The sequence below is a fragment of the Oncorhynchus mykiss genome, chromosome 28, assembly GCF_057628025.1.
Source record: "Oncorhynchus mykiss isolate SJ-2025 chromosome 28, ASM5762802v1, whole genome shotgun sequence".
Classification (NCBI taxonomy): Eukaryota; Metazoa; Chordata; class Actinopteri; order Salmoniformes; family Salmonidae; genus Oncorhynchus; species Oncorhynchus mykiss.
Window position 1 is genome coordinate 43,370,895 of NC_143049.1, and position 22,732 is coordinate 43,393,626.

A 22,732-nucleotide genomic window follows, 5' to 3' on the forward strand; every position below is an offset into this window, starting at 1 on the left:
TTCACCCAATTTATTGTGGGAAGCTTGTGGAAGGCTCCCCGACACGTTTGACCCAAGTTAAACCATTTAAAGGCAATGCTACCAAATACTAATTGAGTGTATGTAAACTTCTGACCCACTGGGAATGTGATGAAAGAAATTAAAGCTGAAATAAATCATTGTCTCTACTATTATTCTGACATTTCACATTCTTAAAATAAAGTGGTGATCCTAACTGACCTAAAACAGGACATATGTACTATGATTAAATGTCAGTAAATGTGGAAAAAAAACGGAGTTTAAATGTATTTGGCTCTAAGTGTCACGTTCTGACCTCTATTTCCGTTGTTTTGTATTTATTTAGTATGGTCAGGGCGTGAGTTGGGTGGGCAGTCTATGTTTGTTTTTCTATGTTTTGGGGCATTTCTATGTTTTCGGCCTAGTATGGTTCTCAATCAGAGGCAGGTGTCATTAGTTGTCTCTGATTGAGAATCATACTTAGGTAGCCTGGGTTTCACTGTGTGTTTGTGGGTGATTGTTCCTGTCACTGTGTTTGTTGTCACAGGATAGGCTGTATAGGTTTTTCACGGTCCGTCTGTTGTTTTGTAGATTTAAGTTATTTCATGTATCGTTCATTTTCCATTAAAGAACATGAGTAACCACCACGCTGCTTTTTGGTCCGCTTCTCCTTCTACAGACGAACGTCGTTACACTAAGGTGTATGTAAACTAACGACTTCAACTGTGTGTCTTTTTTTTATACCCCCAGGAGTCCTCAAATTAGCTAAATGATCCATCTTAAAACAATTCCGTATGTTAGCTTAATATGGAATTGTCTTAAGATGCCAATAAAGGCCATAACTTAATATTATGATACCTTTAACAGACACATCTGATGGATTAAGAGAACAAGTCAAAGTCAACCATGTGAAATGCAAAACCTTTTTATTAGTTAAAGAAAATGTATCAGTTCTGAATCGTCTGGTACCAAAACAAATAGATCTACATGATCGACTATGTCGTAAACACAAAAAGCCTGTCAGTGTCCGTGTCATAACACAACAGCCGTATGGGGGTGTAGGCAGAGCGGGGTCCTGAGACAGTGTCTATGCCGGTCCAAGTCTCCAGAGCTGAGCTGTGAGGGTGGGCTGAGGAGGTCGAAGGGGTGGCCGAAGATGTGGGGTTCATCACCAGATTCTCCTCCTGACGCCTCGGTGCCTCTGGGTCCATAGAAGACGCGTATCCCTCCGCTGCCGACGGATCCCTCCGCCTTAGTGGCGCAGGGCATTTCAGAGGGTCGAGGGCTGCTGCCTGGATGGGCTGCCTAGTTGGCTGCCTGGTTGCAGAGGAAAAGGTTGTCTGGCTGGTGGCCACCATGCCAGGGAGGGGTTTGAGCTTGACTTCCAGACAGTTCCTCTTCACATGCATCTCCAGCTGGCGTCTCTCCTGGGTCAGGGTCACTGGGTTCAGGGCCATCTGGAGGGAGGACTCGTCCAGAGATCGGCTGCTCTGGGTGGGTCTGGTAGTGTGGCTCTCGGCTGGCTGGGGAGTAGTGGTGCTGTTGGTGCTGGTGAAGGGAGTCTTCTCCACAGGCCTGCTGTTGGCACGTGAGCTGTATAAATTGTCCTTGAGTTTGGCTGTAGCTGTAGGACTAGTAGCCTGGGTCTCCTCTCTCTCCTCCCCTGGCCTTGTCCTGTTACACAGCCTGAAACACAACTCTGTGTTTCGCTGCCCTCGGCCAACATGGTCGCTCACGTTGCCCATGATCTTGCCAGGGATCTTAACCGTCTTGCTGTCGCCGGAAGCGGAGGGGGCCTGGGCAGCCAGGTCGGCAAGGTGGTCTCCCACGTACCTGGTGACCAGCTTGGGGAATCCCCAGAGGCGCTGGCTCTGCTTGCGACGGACATGGGACTCCAGCTTCTCCTGGATATCCTGGGTGATGAAGGTGATCTGGGCACCACCCTGCAGGTACATCCGGATGGGCGTCTTGTCTTGACCTTCAGAAAATAAAATACCGCCCCCCAGAAAATACAGATTGTGGGTGCAGGAGTACTTTTTTTTTACAGTGTTAATATTTGAGGCAGTGACTTCAAGCATCAAAAAGGAGATAAACGTAGTAGTGTTAACTCTTATAAGACTTGGGTTTACCTTTACCCTCCGACCCACTGAGACTAGGAGGGTTGTTGACATGCTGCGGGGAGAAGTCTGGAAGGCTGGTGGTTTTCCTGGCGATCCTTCTTGTTTTAGCCTGAGATGAGGTTGAGGTGGACTGGGTGGTATCGAGGTGGGTGGAGGTAGAGGTCAGGTTAGAGGTGGGGTTGGTCCCTCCTCCCTTCAGTCTCTCATCATGGGCTACCTTCGATTAGATTACATCAGATTACATCAGAATACATTAGATTACATCAGATTACATTATATTACATTAGATTACATTAGATTACATCAGAATACATTAGATTACATTATATTACATCAGAATACATTAGATTACATTAGATTATATCAGAATACATTAGATTACATCAGATTACATTAGATTACATTACATTACATCAGAATACATTAGATTACATTAGATTACATCAGAATACATTAGATTACATCAGAATACATTAGATTACATTCGATTACATCAGAATACATTAGATTACATTAGATTATATCAGAATACATTAGATTACATCAGATTACATTAGATTACATTAGATTACATCAGAATACATTAGATTACATTAGATTACATCAGAATACATTAGATTACATCAGAATACATTAGATTACATTAGATTACATCAGAATACATTAGATTACATTAGATTACATCAGAATACATTAGATTACATCAGATTACATTAGATTACATCAGAATACATCAGAATACATTAGATTACATCAGAATACATTAGATTACATTAGATTACATAAGAATACATTAGAATACATTAGATTACATCAGATTACATCAGATTACATTAGATTACATTAGAGTACATCAGATTACATTAGATTACATTACATTAGAGTACATCAGATTACATTAGATTACATCAGAATACATTAGATCATATCAGATTACATCAGAATACATTAAATTACATCCAATTACATTAGATTACATCAGAATACATTAATTACATCAGATTACATTAGATTACATCAGATTACATAAATTACATCAGATTACATTAGACTACATCAGATTACATTAGATTACATCAGATTACATTAGATTACATCAGAATACATTAGATTACATTAGATTACATCAGAATACATTAGATCATATCAGATTACATCAGATTACATTAGATTACATCAGATTACATTAGATTACATTAGATTACATCAGATTACATTAGATTACATCAGAATACATTAGATTACATTAGATTACATTAGATTACATCAGAATACATTAGAATACATCAGATTACATTAGATTACATTAGATTACATTAGATGACATTAGATTACATCAGAATACATTAGATTACATAAGAATACATTAGATTACATCAGATTACATTAGATTACATCAGAATACATTAGATTACATTAGATTACATCAGAATACATTAGATCATATCAGATTACATCAGATTACATTAGATTACATTAGATTACATCAGATTACATTAGATTACATTAGATTACATCAGATTATATTAGATTACATCAGAATACATTAGATTACATCAGAATACATTAGATCATATCAGATTACATCAGATTACATTAGATTACATCAGATTACATTAGATTACATTAGATTACATCAGATTACATTAGATTACATCAGAATACATTAGATTACATTAGATTACATTAGATTACATCAGAATACATTAGAATACATCAGATTACATTAGATTACATTAGATTACATTAGATGACATTAGATTACATCAGAATACATTAGATTACATAAGAATACATTAGATTACATCAGATTACATTAGATTACATCAGAATACATTAGATTACATTAGATTACATCAGAATACATTAGATCATATCAGATTACATCAGATTACATTAGATTACATTAGATTACATCAGATTACATTAGATTACATTAGATTACATCAGATTACATTAGATTACATCAGAATACATTAGATTACATTAGATTACATCAGAATACATTAGAATACATCAGATTACATTAGATTACATTAGATTACATTAGATTACATTAGATTACATCAGATTACATTAGATGACATTAGATTACATCAGAATACATTAGATTACATAAGAATACATTAGATTACATCAGATTACCACCAAACCCAACAACTCCTCAACAGGGTGTGCGTCCAAAAAGGCACCCTATTCCCTACGTACATATATATAGTGCACTACCTTAGACCAGAGATCTATGGGGGATAAATTGCCATTTGGGACGCAGAAGACATTTTAAAGGGTAATTTGTACAGACCTTCTGTTGCACATTTACCTCCAGGCATCGTTGGTTCCAGCTGTGCAGGACAGGTGGGTCACTTTTCCCTGGAACGATCTCAAACACTGTAATAATCCGTCTCACTGTCATCGGAGTCTTGGAATGGTCTACACAGTTGGCCTTCTGAGTCTCGGAGCAGTCAGCGGGGTTGGAGCGGTCTTTGCAGCCAGGTGAAGACTTAACAGTAGTAGCAACCACAGGAACATAGTCCCCTTTGTCCTCCATCTTGGTGGTGTCGTAGTAACCAATAGTAGGCTGCCGAGGGCTTTGATGATACTCCAGAGGCAGCCGAGAGTCAGAAGGATTCACGTACTTAGAGGAGCTAGGGGAGGAGTCAGATAATTAGAGGAGCTAGGGGAGGAGTCGGATACTTAGAGGTGCTAGGGGAGGAGTCAGATACTTAGAGGAGCTAGGGGAGGAGTCAGATACTTAGAGGAGCTAGGGGAGGAGTCAGATACTTAGAGGTGCTAAGGGAGGAGTCAGATACTTAGAGGAGCTAGGGGAGGAGTCTGATACTTAGAGGTGCTAGGGGAGGAGTCAGATACTTAGAGGAGCTAGGGGATGAGTCAGATACTTAGAGGAGCTAGGGGATGAGATAGAAGGATTCAAGTACCTCGAGAGGCTGGGAGAGGAGTCAGATACTTAGAGGAGCTAGGGGAGGAGTCAGATACTTAGAGGAGCTAGGGGAGGAGTCAGATACTTAGAGGTGCTAAGGGAGGAGTCAGATACTTAGAGGAGCTAGGGGAGGAGTCGGATACTTAGAGGTGCTAGGGGAGGAGTCAGATACTTAGAGGAGCAAGGGGAGGAGTCAGATACTTAGAGGAGCTAGGGGAGGAGTCAGATACTTAGAGGTGCTAGGGGAGGAGTCGGATACTTAGAGGTGCTAGGGGAGGAGTCAGATACTTAGAGGAGCTAGGGGATGAGTCAGATACTTAGAGGAGCTAGGGGATGAGATAGAAGGATTCAAGTACCCCGAGAGGCTGGGAGAGGAGTCAGATACTTAGAGGAGCTAGGGGAGGAGTCAGATACTTAGAGGAGCTAGGGGAGGAGTCAGATACTTAGAGGTGCTAAGGGAGGAGTCAGATACTTAGAGGAGCTAGGGGAGGAGTCAGATACTTAGAGGAGCTAGGGGAGGAGTCAGATACTTAGAGGTGCTAGGGGAGGAATCAGATACTTAGAGGAGCTAGGGGATGAGTCAGATACTTAGAGGAGCTAGGGGATGAGTTAGAAGGATTCACGTACTTCGTGGGGCTGGTAGAGGAGTCAGATACTTAGAGGAGCTAGGGGAGGAGTCAGATACTTAGAGGAGCTAGGGGATGAGTTAGAAGGATTCACATACCTCGAGGGGCTGGGAGAGGACCATTGGGAGGCATTTTCAGAGGAGTGGCGAGTCGAACGGCAGGAGGTGTTGGAGGCTTGCGTGGAGCCATAGTATCTGACGTGCCCTTTATCATCTCCTGGTAGTGGGCTAAGACTAAATGGTTGTCTGGGGCTTTCCACTGGGCTGGGGCTATCCAATGGTTGAGGGCAATCCAGGCTATCCAATGGGTAGGGACTATCCAGACTACCGCCCAGGAACCTGTCCGGCAATTTGTTACAGTGTCGGCAGGTGCTGCAGTCACCACCACTAGATCTGGAGGAGGACCTAGAAGATCCGGAAGATCTACAATGTGATCTAGAATGTGTTTTAGTTCTAGAGGTGTTTCTGCAGGAGGACCTCCCAGAGCAGGAGTCAGTGGTGTATCTGCAGGAGGACCTCTCAGACCAGGAGTCAGAGGTGTAGCTGCAGGAGGACCTCCCAGAGCAGTAGTCAGAGGTGTAGCTGCAGGAGGACCTCCCAGAGCAGGAGTCAGAGGTGTATCTGCAGGAGGACCTCTCAGACCAGGAGTCAGAGGTGTAGCTGCAGGAGGGTCCACCAGAGCAGGAGTCAGAACCATAGCAGCAGCAGGAGAAGAGGTCAAAGTTCGCTTCAGCGTTCAGTCTGTCTATCTGTAGCGTCTTCATGTCCAGCCGCCCCTCCAAGCGCTGGAGGTATTTGTAGTTGAGGGTGACTCCCTCTGTGAACCTGTTGACCAGGTTTCTGCAGGACAAAATCAATCAATCTCAAATGGCACCCTAATTAATCCCCTGTGCACTACTTTTGACTAGAGCCCTATGGGTCCTGGTCAAAAGTAGTGCACTACATAGGGAATAGGGTGTCATTTGTTTTTTAAATTCTGAATTATTCAATGGTAATCTTTTTTTTATTTTTATTAACCCACATGAAAGATCCCTTTGAATTCACAATAAATTATGAAAGAGGACTTACGAGTCAATCTCGTCGTAGACCTCATCCTGTTGAAAAAAGCCACAGCAAAAATTGGTATAAGGATCATAAAATACACATTTAAGGCCTAAATTCAGCCTGTCTGATTATCTGCTTCCTATACGTTACACAAATGTAGAGTAAGCCTACTGGCACCACTACTAACGTAGAGTAAGCCTACTGGCACCACTACTGATGTAGAGTAAGCCTACTGGCACCACTACTAACGTAGAGTAAGCCTACTGGCACCACTACTAATGTAGAGTAAGCCTACTGACACCACTACTAATGTAGAGTAAGCCTACTGACACCACTACTAACGTAGAGTAAGCCTACTGGCACCACTACTGATGTAGAGTAAGCCTACTGACACCACTACTAACGTAGAGTAAGCCTACTGATACCACTACTGATGTATAGTAAGCCTACTGACACCACTACTAACGTAGAGTAAGCCTACTGACACCACTACTAATGTATAGTAAGCCTACTGACACCACTACTGATGTATAGTAAGCCTACTGACACCACTACTAACGTAGAGTAAGCCTTCTGGCACCACTACTGATGTAGAGTAAGCCTACTGACACCACTACTAACGTAGAGTAAGCCTACTGGCACCACTACTGATGTAGAGTAAGCCTACTGACACCACTACTAACGTAGAGTAAGCCTACTGACACCACTACTGATGTATAGTAAGCCTACTGACACCACTACTAGATCTGAAGATGGCGCCGAAAGGGAGGTTCGCCTCACTTCTAGTCCTTAGGAAACTTTGCAGTATTTTAAAAATATATATATATATTATTTCTTACATTGTTAGCCCAGAAAATCTTAAGTGTTATTACATACAGCTGGGAAGCTTATTCCATCCCTTTACTTAGATTTGTGTGTATAAGGTAGTTGTCGTGGAATTGTTCGATTACTTGTTCAGATATTGCTGCACTGTCAGAACTAGAAGCACAAGCATTTCTCTACACACTGTATGGAGAGATGTCAGCTTAGTTTTAGGCCCCATTCTGTATGGAGAGATCTCAGCTTAGTTTTAGGCCCCATTCTGTATGGAGAGATCTCAGCTTAGTTTTAGGCCCCATTCTGTATGGAGAGATCTCAGCTTAGTTTTAGACCCCATTCTGTATGGAGAGATCTCAGCTTAGTTTTAGGCCCCATTCTGTATGGAGAGATCTCAGCTTAATTTTAGGCCCCATTCTGTATGGAGAGATCTCAGCTTAGTTTTAGGCCCCATTCTGTATGGAGAGATCTCAGCTTAGTTTTAGACCCCATTCTGTATGGAGAGATCTCAGCTTAGTTTTAGACCACATTCTGCATCTCAGTTCAGTTTTATAAGTGGTGAGCTCCTGATATTGTAGCAAACTCAGGGGGTAGCCCTGAACGGGACTCGAACCTGAGTCCAGCAACTGTCAAGCTAACACCTTAACCGTTACGGCAAGAGATCCAACCCCCTTGATGAGGAGACTAGGTGTTGGCTTAAGGTTGTTACAATACCCCCTTCCTTCAGGAGAGTGTGTCCCCTACTCATCACATTAGGAATTGTATTTTATTGTTAGCCTGCAAATAATATATTATTAAGGTGATTTATTTCAACCCCCACCCCTCCCCTGCAGCACCCCCAACTCAAAAAACGTCTTCCTGCTGCTACGTCTACGAGCTTGGCGAACAGCACAGTACTTACATCATCTTTCCGTAGATGGATAACCCAGAAGAGGAAAAGAAGGACGGAGAGGAGAACCACGAATAGTTTGAAGTACCCGGTGACCCCCTCTGAGCCGAACTCCTCCTCGGATGTTTTGAGGAGCCGTGGCACTAGCTTACGGAGGCCAAGGTCCTCGACTGAATTGGCAAACATAATGACTTCTTCAGTCACACATCACCACGACCACTGTAGGATGAAAGATGGGCAAAATGCGCACGGAGATGTAGCTTCTATCCAGTGCTGTTTAGATAAATGCGTTCTTTACCAAGGGGAAACTTGGGGTTGAAGTAATAAGCAATGTCACACTGTTACCGAGCTGTCTGGTGGATACAGTGAGTCTGACCACAGCGGGATGTAATGGAACACAGTCATGGCAGGTGTGCGCCAAGCTATTGTGATGCAATAATTGGTGTTCTGCGTGACGCAATGGAAGGAAACAGCTCTGGTACACCAAAAACCTACGTTTCCATCCTGCGGTTTCGCCTTAACCCCAACATGCGCACCTGTAGTCATAAACTCGGCCTACTCTACTGTAATGCAACCTGTATTTTACCCAAAGAGAAAATGGCAATCGTTAGGCATATATTTTATTGTTGTAGGGTGAAGATTCAACAAATAAAAACCAGAAACATCATCACCAACCTTTTATTGATGGACCCTTTATTGGGCTTCTGCCCACAATATTATGTGATTCTGACTAAATGATATGACCAAATGAAAGTTTAGGCTGTTGCTGAGCAGTAGACTACATGTTGAGGAATGAATCAGGCACAATAGTTAATCATGTAATAAATAGTAAGTTATTAATATACACAAATACACACATCAAATACACACATCTTTTGTCAATTTTTAAACTAAAAAGTATAACTGATACTTTCCATACTTTTCACAGTTTGTATTTAAAATAGGCCTAACAATGTTGTACAACATCCAGTGAAATAATATATCTAGAAGCAAGGCCACCTGGAATCATGTTTTAAGTCAGAGCTGTAATATATCTAGAAGCAAGGCCACCTGGAATCATGTTTTAAGTCAGAGCTGTTATATATCTAGAAGCAAGGCCACCTGGAATCATGTTTTAAGTCAGAGCTGTAATATATCTAGAAGCAAGGCCACCTGGAATCATGTTTTAAGTCAGAGCTGTAATATATCTAGAAGCAAGGCCACCTGGAATCATGTTTTAAGTCAGAGCTGTAATATATCTAGAAGCAAGGCCACCTGGAATCATGTTTTAAGTCAGAGCTGTAATATATCTAGAAGAGTTGAACCATGTGGATGGGAAGGAACGTCTCACCATGGCTCGGGACCCCAACCTCACGCACTCACACATGCCAGGCTTTGGCTTGACCGTGGGCTCAAGGGGATTGACAGAGGGCACAGAGGTAAGGAGGTCTGGTGGAATAAACAAAATAATAACGTTATATTTAGAAAGATTAGAAAGTTTATTTAACAGTTTAATATTGTGAAATTTCAATTTGAAATCTTTTGGACATCAGACAATGTTGATGGAATCTTATTGAAGGATCTGCATTCATATGATAGGTAAGATATATAAAATCTAGCAGAGAGCATATCCAACTGACAATCTCTTAGAAAATAATATGAACTATTGGAAGGATATTCATATGATAGATTGTGAGGAGAGACGCTGGGAGACGAGAAGCAAGTACAGGGAGTGAACATTTAATAAATAACCAACATGAAACAAGCAAGGACAGCATCTAGACAGGGGAAACATAACAACAATAATGATGACACAGGGATCAAACTGAGGAACAGACAGATATAGGGGAGGTAATCAATAAAGTGTTGGAATCTACTGAGTCCAAATGAAGCGCTGATGCGCGTAACGACAGGTGGGTCTGTGTAGGGGTGATGTTGTGGATGTTTGTGTGGGCTGTTAGCTGTCGTTTGTATGTGTAGGTTCTGTAATGTTTTTTTTTTTAAAGATACATCTTACAAAAAGAAGAAAGTATGTTTGGGTAGAGGTGTGACTGACTGGGTTTAAATCTGTGGTCCTGTATGACTCAGTTGTTTGGGTAGAACTGTGCCTGACTGGGTTTAAACCTGTGGTCCTGTATGACTTAGTTGTTTGGGTAGAACTGTGCCTGACTGGGTTTAAACCTGGGGTCCTGTATGACTCAGTTGTTTGGGTAGAACTGTGCCTGACTGGGTTTAAACCTGGGGTCCTGTATGACTCAGTTGGTAGAGCATGGCGCTTGCACAGTCAGGCTTGTGGGTTAGATTCCCGGTACCACACAACCACCAATGAAGTGTATGACTGTAACTTCCTTTGGATAAGTGTCTGCTAAAAGGCTGTATTAACCCACTGAGCTGAAGCCTGGGCATTAGCTCAGGGAGCTATCACAATACTCTCTGACAATGTTACTCATCATGTAGCCTAAGTTCACTGAACCACCTGTTGCATGTTGAATATCTTACCTCCCACCACTGAGGTGGCTGTCCTATAGGTATGGAACGCCTTTTGGGTTTTTGAGCGTCAAAAAAATATACGGTGAAATAACACTATTTGACACGTTAAATAAGCTTTTAATTTGATACGTCAAATAACACAGTTTAATTGTAGAATATTGTGTTGGACCAGAACTTCTGGGGTAGCTAGCTAGCTTTATCCTGCTACCTAGCTAGCACCAATACAACCAGCCTGAAAAGTAAAAACTGCAGTCATTTCCATTATACTTAGCAATTATTTAGGAATCCTTGTGAGTAAGTATTAGCTAGGTAAACACTTGTTGTTCGCCTATTGAAACTGAACTTCAGTTCATGAAAATAAATAGCTAGCCAGCGACGAAACCCTGTTGCCCAAAGCTATAAGCAACCTGTGTTGTGAAGCTAGCCACAATAAGGATGCGAGTTGCCTTCAAAATAAAAGTACATATTTGAATGTGATGCAGAAGGTTACAATTGGTGGAATCATGCCATATTTAGACTAGATCATGTTAAACAAGGTTGGAATGTGAAGCAATGAAATGGGGTATCAGTCTACTCGGTGACACCCACAGAACACTAATGTGAAGTGTTTATGCAAATATTAGCGTTGTAGCTCTTATCGCGGGACTGTGACTGTGTCAAATCACCTCTCCAGTCAGCCTAATGTGTGTATTGACATTCATATTGCACTGTACAGCTTTACCTAAGGATTGGGGATCAATTAAATGGGGTATCAGTCTACTCAATACCTAAGATTTTTTTTCCCCAATGTCCTCCTCAGGGTTATCAGACTCCAAAACATCCACGCAGTATTGTTTTTCCTCAGGAATAGTGTTCAGTACACGTAGATTGACAATAAATGTGGAGCAATTCACAGTTGTTTCAGAGTCTCGCAATAAGAGCTACGATGCTAATGTTCTCTGGGTGTCACTGAGTAGACTGATACCCCCATGTCATTGATCAACAATCCATTGGTAAGGCTGTACAGTGAAATAAGGATGCCCCCAATGCAATTCTAAAGTATAATATATCCAGTGCGATTTCAACTGATTTTTGTGAAATTAACAAATGATTGTGTTTTGTTGATTTTATATAACATTCCAACCCCGTTTAGCATGATATATTCAATTATGGCATAATTCTACTATTTGTATTCATTTGCGTCACTGTCAATGACATACTTTTATTTTGAAGGCTAACCGTTAGTCCAATATTGTGGCTAATCCTTATTGTGGCTAGCTTCACATAGATGGGTCCGACCACCATTCATCAAATACGAATTGTCTTATAAATTAGGGTTGTTTTAGATGATGACACCTAGTTATATAGTTAGCTAGTTATACTGAAACAGATGATGTCGTTTTGCTATGTTTTTGGGGATGAACATTGTTTTACATCCATGAGCTAGCTAGCTTTTTATTATGACCAGCACCGTATGTGCTAGAGACAACTTTACCAGCATTATAGCATACGTATCGATGAATCGTTGAGACATGAAATACGAGTGATAGTGTAATCAATATGTAATAACTACGGGGGAAAAAAACCACGAACGCGTTAAATTATTATGTGACGTGCAGTCATATTCAGGTCCTGATTGGTCAACAAGCTTATTTGACAAGTCAAATAGTGTTATTTGACGTGTATCTTTTTTTTGACGCATGCAAAGACCCAAACGGCGTCCCATATTATCATATACAGGTGTAATTCCCACTGTCCTTCTCCCCAGCTCCGCTCACAGAGAGAAGGTGATGTTGCGTAGGCTGGAGCTAGCGTTCAGGAATACATGGCCATCTTTCCACCACTGCCCAGCATGTCTGGCCTTTTTTAATGAATATGTAACACAGCCAAAAATGATTCCACAGAAACAAACACTTCTTATAAAGCAACAACACGTTATAAATGAAACGGACAAAGTTAAATGCTCTGTATGAATCCATTAGGAAAAAAAACTGAGAGAGTTACCCAGAGAAAGACGCTCCTTACTCAACTAAAGGAAAACAGTTGGCTCAGACGTACCCGTGACTTTGACCAGAACAAAGGCTTTTCCACAAGATCGGGAACGTTCTGTCAGTCAGTCCTACATTCTTAGAAGAAAAGGTGCTCTCTAGAACCAAAAAAGAGGTTATTTGGCTGTCCCCATAGGAGAACCCTTTGAATACGTCGTTTGTTGTTGTCAGAGTGTACGGCTGGATGATACGGACCACAATCCAAATCACGATCAATGTACTGAATGATCACGATAACGATGAATAGAAAGATACATTTATAACATTAATTTACATCACAGTATTAATTCATTACATTTTTATTACAATTTAAACTACTACTACTACTACTTTGAATGTTGTAGCCATCAATTGTCACATTAACAATCACCCATATTAACAAACCTATGTTATTTCAAACATCACATATCTCTAGTTGGGCCCTATGGGTTATTTATCGTAATGAACAATATCAGCAAAATGTCCATGATAGGTGGTTGGTTTGGTCGGTCATTTCTGGTTTATCATCACAGCTCTACTCAGTCCTGCTGGTAATATACTGTCTATCCACCACAGGAGGTTGGTGTTACCTTAATTGGGGAGGACAGGCTTGTGTTAATGGCTGGAGCGGAATTAGTCGTATCAAATACATCAAACACATGGTTTCTATGTGTTTGATGCCATTCCATTTGCTCCGTTGCCGGGCATTATTATGAGCCGTTCTCTCCCCAGTAGCCTCCTGTGATGTCCAGCTGTCTGTTCACAGTTTCATGTGTGCACTGAGTCCCTTCAGACACAGAAGGGCAGTGTGGAAACTACCTACAGGGTTTGAGACTTCACACCTCTATAGGAAAAACAGGTTCTGAGTAGCTCTCATGATATACTAGCCGATGGTTCGATAACACTGACCAACAGTTCACATCCTCTTACAATTGATACTATTCTTCACTTATAAAGCACATAGGGCTGGTGTATAGTGGCCTAGAGAGGCCTATCATGCAGTAGGCTGCATATCAGGTTCAAACGTGGATAGTCATGAAATATCCACTTCCTCAGCTGCTGAGCTACCGCACAGGGTTTTCCCCAGTGAGTTTATGACTAACTATTCCCCAAACCAAGTTAGGATAGCATTCCAGTGTTTTACTTGCTATACTGTATTTACTTCGCCACCATGGCCTTTTTTTGTTGCCTTTACCTCCCTTATCTCACCTCATTTGCTCACATTGTATATAGACTTATTTTTCTACTGTATGTTTGTTTATCCCATGTGTAACTCTGTGTTGTTGTAAGTGTTGAACTGTTTGCTTTATTCTTGGCCAGGTCACAATTGTAAATGAGAACTTGTTCTCAACTTGCCTACCTGGTTTAAATAAAGGTGAAATAAATATGAAAAATAAAATAGAAATAAAATTTAAAAAATTGCTAGTTTATTAAATCTGTGAGAAGCCACAATAGAATTAGCCACAATAGTGAAATGTTCCCTTTCACCCTCAAAATAAGAGAATATTCCATCAACGTCCCACCAAACATACACAGAACCTGTTTGAAAAGGTCAATGATCAATGAAACTGATGGGGAGGGGGACGAGGCAGGGGGGAACATTCCCCGGCGGGGCGCTGTGTCGTCAAGGGTGTCGGCGTTTGAACTGATCATCCAGCGCTCCAGCTCGACTCCCACACGCTCCTCCTCCATGCCAACGCTACCCACGTTCTCCGAATATATACGATATTGATGTTTTTAGACATCTTTTTCATGGGAACGTTGCTTGAAGAATAATTGACACATCACGTCTTGTTACTGTTGCTGAGACAATCAAGGTTCTGATTGGTGAACCACTGATCCATTCGTAGTTCTTTGTCTGTTGGCAGAGTTAGGGATACACACAAACACAGAGTGCTTTTTAACATAGTGCTTTCAATTTAAATATTTGACATACATGATTTTATTGTGCACGTCCGATCTTCCTGCTACGCTGCCGTGTCCGTGTCAGGTATCAATTCATCTGACTATTCTCTCATCATTGATTTTATTAAGTTATTTCAGCAATTTAAGGGTTTTCTGTATAGTTGTCTAATGTTCGTGGGGCATATTAACCTGTTTTAATGACGCTCCTCACACCTATCACGTTGTTCCTGATCGACACAATGCCTAGCGAGGAGGGGTTAGGGGTTTATTCAGGACAGGGCCTAACTATACTGGGGAGGAGGGGTTAGGGGTTTATTCAGGACAGGGCCTAACTATACTGGGGAGGAGGGGTTAGGGGTTTATTCAGGACAGGACCTAACTATACTGGGGAGGAGGGGTTAGGGGTTATTCAGGACTGGGCCTAACTATACTGGGGAGGAGGGGTTAGGGGTTTATTCAGGACAGGGCCTAACTATACTGGGGAGGAGGGGCTAGGGGTTTATTCAGGACAGGGCCTAACTATACTGGGGAGGAGGGGCTAGGGGTTTATTCTGGACAGGACCTAACTATACTGGGGAGGAGGGGTTAGGGGTTATTCAGGACTGGGCCTAAATATACTGGGGAGGAGGGGTTAGGGGTTTATTCAGGACAGGGCCTAACTATACTGGGGAGGAGGGGTTAGGTGTTTATTCTGGACAGGACCTAACTATACTGGGGAGGAGGGGTTAGGGGTTATTCAGGACTGGGCCTAAATATACTGGGGAGGAGGGGTTAGGGGTTTATTCTGGACAGGGCCTAACTATACTGGGGAGGAGGGGTTAGGGGTTTATTCAGGACAGGGCCTAACTATACTGGGGAGGAGGGACTAGGGGTTTATTCAGGACAGGGCCTAACTATACTGGGGAGGAGGGGTTAGGGGTTTATTCTGGACAGGGCCTAACTATACTGGGGAGGAGGGGTTAGGGGTTTATTCAGGACATTATTCCACCATTTTTGTACAGTATCTGTGTAGATCAGTTTCAATGTGAGACTTTTATTTTGAAGACGAACCGCAAATTCCACTATTTTTGTTGCTAATCCTTATTGTGGCACCACATTGGACCGGTGATGAACAGCGGCGCTGCAGCAAAATGTCCTGCTCGGTTTGTTGCCTTCTTTTTTACCGGCAGTGGCGAGATTTAGCCAAAGAGACGACAGGCAAGGAGGGAGAGAGAGAGAGAGAGAGAGGAGTAAATTGAAGAAAATCACATAAACTATACATTTGGAATTTTCCGTGTCTTAAAACAAAACAGAACAGGAGAAGGTAAACGATTTAGTCTCTTCGTTTGTTTTGTCCCCCCCCAAAAAAATATGTTGATGTGTTGAAGGAAATGTGCATATCGTTCTCCACGGTAAAGTTACGGATTAAGGAGTTGCCGTGTTATTATTATTAATTATTATTTTTTTGTACTTGGGGGAAATATTCATGTTGTTGCTCATTTTTAAACATAAAAAGTTTTTAATTTTTATTTTTTTTACACCTTTTTAAAATATTTTATTTACCATCGAAAAACTCACCGTATAAAAGTTGCCTCTCTGGGGCCACAGCGACAACAAATCACCTGCTATTTCCAACTAACTTCCTGACTTGTGATTATCTACCGCAGGCTAGGCTAGTTAGCAAAAGACAAATGTACATATTACTGTAATTGCATTTTTTGATAGGTTGGTTAACTAACTAGACATCCCATTGCAGGTTACTTGCTAACTAAGTTAACGTTAATTGGTTTGGACGTAGCAACAGCTTGATAACATTTAGTTAACCAAAAGGTGATTTATTTTACCTTTATTTAACCAGGTAGGCTAGTTGAGAACAAGTTCTCATTTGCAACTGCGACCTGGTCAAGATAAAGCATAGCAATTCGACACATACAACAACACAGAGTTACGCATGGAATAAACAAAACGTACAGTAGAACAAAAGAAAACAAAAAGTCTATTTACAGCGAGTAAACAGTGAGTGAGTGCAAATGAATCTGCCTTTTCATAGCTAACTTTAGCTTGGTGGCTAACTAACTTTAGCCGCGACAACCAGTTACTGCTAACCCTAACGTGAACATTCTTTGCCAAAACCCCCTAGCTAAATCTTATATTTTTGCTTTTTATAATTGTAACGTTATAGCTGTTATATAATCCATTGTCAACTACGACAACAATGCCAGGACGGGAAGGCAGCTTGCTAACTTAGCTGGCTGTCGTTAGGTAACATTACAATATGTAACTAGGAGAGCAGGTGAAGTGTTTTCAGGCCTAGCTAGCTTATCTAGCCGTGGTTAACTTGTTGAAGCTGTGTAAACACAGCCCTAAACGATACATTACCTGGGTAATTAAAAAAAAAAATGAATCAAGTCAGGTTTTAATAACTTGTTTAATACAATGGTGTATCGGTAATGCCAAACAGACACGCACAGATCACACAATAATTTTGACTAACTAGGCAAGCCAGGTGCTAGTTAGTTATCTTGGACATAAGTCGATTGCTAACTCGCCTATTATGACCAAAACCTTTACAGTAAGAGTGTTTTCCAGCTACCTAGATGCAATCTACTGATAATCAAGCTAATCTAGTTAGTCTTGAGCTTAATAGTTACTTGTTTGGTTGCTGTCTGTGTTAGTATATTCATACTTTCAAACTAGCTAGCTACTGTAGTTTCAAATCTGTAGGTAGCTAGACTGTAGGTAGGCTTGTAAACATATCACAATATTTTAGCAAGAACTGTAATATTCTCCTAGAGTCTGCTCCCGAGTCTGCTCCCCAGTCTGCTCCCCGGTCTGCTCCCCGGTCTGCTCCCCAGTCTTTGCCCATGCCACTCTCTTGTCTAAAGCCTTATTTAGGCTGATACCCCACTGGCAGTAGCACTGAAGTCTGATTACTAAGCAGTCTTATTCCTAAACCACATAGATATTACATTTTAGAGGCTTAATGAAGACTGTGGATTCCCCTGGCAGTGCTCTTGTTTATGCTGATGTGAAACCAACAGAGTCATGTAGGGCTGTGACATACCAGTGAAACACTATTTCCCCCCCCCCATGGCAAAAATTAACTTTATGTTCCTTTTGGAAACCGCTGTATGTAAAATATTGGGTGTGATAGCTTGGGAAATAAATGTGATTCTGGATGGCAACATAATGATGTTTGTTTCCAACATTAGGGCTGTTTTCCCAACGAAGGTAATGCCACTTTCTGTTTTGTTTCCTTGCCACTATACTAATGAGTATCACGATACTGGTGTCTTCCCAGCCCTAGGGGTCCTAAACAGTCTGAAATGTGGTATATGAAGTAACCCCATACTTCTCTCTGGCGTAAGGCCTACTCGGCTGGATGTGGATGGCACAATTAGTGGCTTTGCTGCACGCCACAGAAATCCGATGCACATGGAGGAAGGTCTGCATTTGAGTCATACTGTGGTGTTGTGATGATTCTACTCTGCAGGGTTGGGGTCAATTCCATTTCAATTCCAGTCAATTCAGAAAGTTAACCCAATTTCAAATGTTCCTGCTGAACAGGAATTTCAGTGTACTTCCTTAATTGCCTGGAATTGAAATGGAATTGACTCCTACCCTGCTACTCAATCTGTCTCAACCGATCAGATGTATTATGTCAGAAGCAAGAGGTTATATGGAGGCCTTGTTCCTCTCTGTCTCTGTCTGTCTGTCGAGGTTAAATTAAGGCCTTGTTCCTCTCTGTCTGTCAAGATGTTATATGGAGGCCTTGTTCCTCTGTCTGTCAAGAGGTTATATGACGGCTTTGTTCCTCTCTGTCTCTGTCTGTCTGTCTGTCGAGGTTAAATGAAGGCCTTGTTCCTCTCTGTCTCTGTCTGTCTGTCTGTCAAGAGGTTATATGGAGGCCTTGTTCCTCTCTGTCCACCACTGCTAAATTGATACAGGTGTAACTGCAGGATGGGCTCTCGTTTCTAAACATCAGACTTTAGATGCTCTGGGGTCTTTCGACATGCAAGAGTTCTTATCTATTTTTTTTAAAGAATTAGCTAACCAATCAGGAAAATGTAGATTTTGGTTAAAGTTTTGCTGTGTTGTTTTTTTAAATTTGTTTTAACTTCCCAGTGAAAGGTTTGTGTTGGCATTGGTATTTTACTGCTGTGCTTGGTATTATTAAGAGACAACTAGACCTATTCTAGTGATTTCTGTTCTTTGGTCATTTGTTCACCTGACTCAGACTCTCTAGTTGCTGGGTTTAGTTCAAGCTTGTGCTCAAACAACAGTTAGTAGAAATCACATGTCTGTGTGTAGGACCTATATCTGGAAGACAGATCTGTCGTGGGAGGGAGGTTTCCCACATGGCACCCTATCCCCGACATAGTGCACTACTTTAGACCTGAGCCTTATGGCATCCTATTCCCTACATAGTGCACTACTTTAGACCAGGGCTCGCACCCTAGTGCACTACTTTAGACCAGGGTGGCACCCTATTCCCCTATATAGTGCACTACTTTAGATCAGGGCTGGCACCCTATTCCCTACATAGTGCACTACTTTAGACCAGAGACCTATGTCACCCTATCACCTACATAGAGCATTACTTTAGACCAGAGCCTTATGGCACCCTATTCCCTACATAGTGCACTACTTTAGACCAGAGCCTTATGGTACCCTATCCCCTACATAGTGCACTACTTTAGACCAGAGACCTCCGGCACCCTATCCCCTACATAGAGCATTACTTTACACCAGAGCCTTATGGTACCCTATCCCCTACATAGAGCATTACTTTAGACCAGAGCCTTATGGCACCCTATTCCCTACATAGTGCACTACTTTAGACCAGGGCTCGTAGGGAATAGGGGCCGATTGAGGACGTAGCCATGCCTGTTGACTGGATGTGTTAGAAGTTAGGCCTGATTCAGATGAATGTGGGTTTGTTAGCCTGGATTAATACAGCACTGTTTGTTATTGTAGTTCTCAGCAGATTTAGTTTATCGTTCAGTTTCACAAGAAGTTCCTTCCTGGAATGATTCCTGAGGACAACACGGTACTTAGGATAACAAACGAATACCCTTCTTCTGAAAGTTAATTCACCAACAAAACTAAACCAATAATGCATTTATTTACTAGAACTATGTTGTCACATGGTTGAAGAATTATAGCATTGTTAGCCTATTACTATAGCATTGTTAGGCCTTTACTATAGCATTCTTAGCCTTTTATGTGTGCATGCCAACCCGTAGATTAATTCAGTATCCCCAGATTTGAAATGGTTGGTTAACGTTCTGTCTCGTTGTCTCTTTCCCCAGGTGTTCTTCAGTGAGAGGTAGAGCTGCTTTGTTAGCCTGTCTGTCTCGGTCCAATCAGAGACCTGGTGGAGAAGTGGTCTGGGAACAATCAGACCACTGGGAATGACTGCACATTCACAACCTCACCAGGAGTGGGCGCTGGAGGACGACGCCCACATCAACCACACAGCCAGGAGCATCTTTCTACCTTTAGCTAGGAGAGCCTTTCTTCCTACCTTTTAGCTAGGATAGTCTACTTTGTTTGTGTGAGCCTGTGAGTCCAGTCCTGGGTTGAGATACAGCTTTGTTGTTGGTGGTTGGAGAAGAGAGGGTGAGATTCCCAAATCCAGACCACCAGGAGCGGAGAGACCGTGAAGACGGCTGCCCGATCCGGATCAGTTCACCAGATCTTTACTCTCACTATTGCTGGCTTAATTAGTAGTTATCAGCTCAACCGTTGAGGTCCATAGGCTAAATATAAATGATATGCAGACACACTTTCAGGACTTCCCCCTGCTCAGTGTGAGGTGCTCTGTTCCCCTCCACGCCCCCTGCCGGTCTGGTGGATGTTTTGGCGGCTCTGAGGACTGCATGGCAGTGGAGTGATCGTGGAGAGACCAGTGTACCACAAACTTATGGACTTTGACAAGAGAGGAGGAGGAGGAGGAAAGGGGGAGGCAGAGGAAGGGAAGAGGATGTCAAAGTCTGGAGGGAGCCGGTCGGGGCATAGCAGTCGCAGCTCGGGGAGCAACTCTGGGGTGCTCATGGTGGGCCCTAACTTCCGGGTTGGGAAGAAGATCGGCTGTGGGAACTTTGGAGAGCTTCGCCTTGGGAAGAACCTGTACACTAATGAATATGTGGCCATCAAACTGGTGAGACTAACACTAACAGATACACACACACACACGCCAGGGTTTCTATTAGGACCATGTGATGTCGGACATTTGACCGGCAGCATTTTAATTTCCCGGACATTTCAGAAATTTACTGGACCCATATGCATGACTGCGTAACCTGATTTAGGTGACGTGTGTCCTTACCTCACACTTTGCCCATGTTAGAATAAATGTCCACACGTACTTTTCCTCAGCCAACAAGACGAGTAACGAACAGTAAAAGCCTGTGTGGTGGTATCCATATGTTCATACCGTCCTTCTCTCACTCCGGGATTTAAGCTATTACAGTTTCGTACAGAAGTGGGCACCAAAATAAAATAAAAAAAGCCATTTGGGTAATAAAATTAAACAAGTAATAGTGAATTTGTTAGAAATATGCTAATTGCAAACGAAATTGGGAAGATCAGTGACCAGAGAGAAAAACCTGCTGGAGTGTGGGTGTTGCTATGGTGACCAGTGAGCTGAGATAAGGCTGGGCTTTACCAAGCAAAGACTTATAGATGACCTGGAGCCAGTGGGTCTGGCGACAAATATGTAGCAAGGGCCAGCCAACGAGAGCATACAGGTCGTAGTGGTGGGCAGTATATGGGGCTTTGGTGACAAAACGGATGGCACTGTGATAGACTGCATCCAATTTGCTGAGTAGAGTGTTGGAAGCTATTTTATAAATGACATCGCCGAAGTCAAGAATCGGTAGGATGGTCAGTTTTACGAGGGTATATTTGGCAGCATGAGTGAAGGATGCTTTGTTGCGAAATAGGAAGCCTATTCTATATTTAATTCTGGATTGGAGATGCTTAATGTGAGTCTGGAAGGAGAGTTTACAGTCTAACCAGACACCTAGGAATTTGTAATTGTCCACATATTCTAAGTCAGAACCGTCCAGAATAGTGACGGGCGAACGGGTGCGTGCAGCGATTGGTTGAAGAGCATGCATTTAGTTCTACTTGCATTTAAGAGCAGTTGGCGGCCATGGAAGGAGAGGTGTATTGCATTGAAGCTTGTCTGGAGGTTAGTTAACACAGCATCCAAAGAAGGGCCAGAAGTATACAGAATGGTGTCGTCTGCGTAGAGGTGGATCAGAGAATCACCAGCAGCAAGAGCGACATCATTGATGTATACAGAGAAAAGAGTTGGCCTGAGAATTGAACCCTGTGGCACCCCCATAGAGACTGCCAGAGGTCCGGACAACAGGCCCTCCGATTTGACACACTGAACTATGGCTGAGAAGTAGTTGGTGAACCAGGCGAGGCAGTCATTTGAGATACCAAGGCTGTTGAGTCTGCCGATAAGAATGCGGTGATTGACAGAGTTGAAAGCCTTGGCCAGGTCAATGAATACAGCTGCACAGTATTGTTTCTTATCGATGGCGGTTATGATATCGTTTAGGACCTTGAGCGTGGCTGAGGTACATCCATGACCAGCTCGGAAACCAGATTGAATAGCGGAGAAGGTACGGAGGGATTCAAAATGGTCAGTGATCTGTTTGTTCACTTGGCTTTCGAAGACTTTAGAAAGGCAGGGTAGGATGGATATAGGTCTGTAACAGTTTGGGTCTAGAGTGTCTCCCCCTTTGAAGAGGGGGATGACCGCGGCAGCTTTCCAATCTTTAGGGATCTCATACAATACGAAAGGTTGGAACAGACTGGTAATAGGGGCTGCAAAAATTGCGGCAGATAAATTTAGAAAGAGAGGGTCCAGATTATCTAGCCCAGCTGATTTGTAGTGGTTCATATTTTGCAGCTCTTTCAGAACAT

General features: G+C 42.3%; 2 protein-coding genes across 3 annotated transcripts in view; one reads left to right on the plus strand and one right to left on the minus strand.

Annotated features, from left to right (window-relative positions):
- Positions 1-906: 906 nt before the first annotated feature.
- On the minus strand, positions 907-8,808 carry LOC110509166 (uncharacterized). The gene is made up of 6 exons (XM_036966905.2): positions 8,442-8,808; positions 6,749-6,774; positions 5,780-6,520; positions 4,420-4,762; positions 2,127-2,334; positions 907-1,975 (listed from the first exon to the last, which is right to left on the minus strand). The coding sequence occupies exons 1-6, from the start codon at positions 8,613-8,615 to the stop codon at positions 993-995; spliced, it is 2,475 nt and encodes an 824-aa protein (XP_036822800.2). The 5' UTR covers positions 8,616-8,808; the 3' UTR covers positions 907-992.
- A 7,094-nt stretch (positions 8,809-15,902) lies between these two features.
- LOC110508263 (casein kinase I) overlaps positions 15,903-22,732 on the plus strand; it is a 47,039-nt gene continuing 40,209 nt past the window's right edge. For both annotated transcript variants that reach the window (XM_036966118.2, XM_036966120.2), the window contains exons 1-2: positions 15,903-16,112; positions 20,101-20,951. In XM_036966118.2, coding sequence (XP_036822013.2) covers positions 20,715-20,951 — 237 coding nt within the window. In that variant the 5' untranslated portion in view covers positions 15,903-16,112; positions 20,101-20,714. The remainder of the gene's footprint in view (positions 16,113-20,100; positions 20,952-22,732) is intronic.

Bases quoted from the DNA above. Each gene is read 5' to 3' on its own strand.
- LOC110509166 (XM_036966905.2), bottom strand. From the start codon at position 8,615: ATGTTTGCCAATTCAGTCGAGGACCTTGGCCTCCGTAAGCTAGTGCCA. The intron at 4,763-5,779 runs GTATGTGAATCC...CTCCTCCCCTAG, and splicing joins TCCTCTCCCAGCCCCTCGAG to CTCCTCTAAGTACGTGAATC. The intron at 2,335-4,419 runs GTCTGTACAAAT...ATCTAATCGAAG, and splicing joins AGGTAAATGTGCAACAGAAG to GTAGCCCATGATGAGAGACT.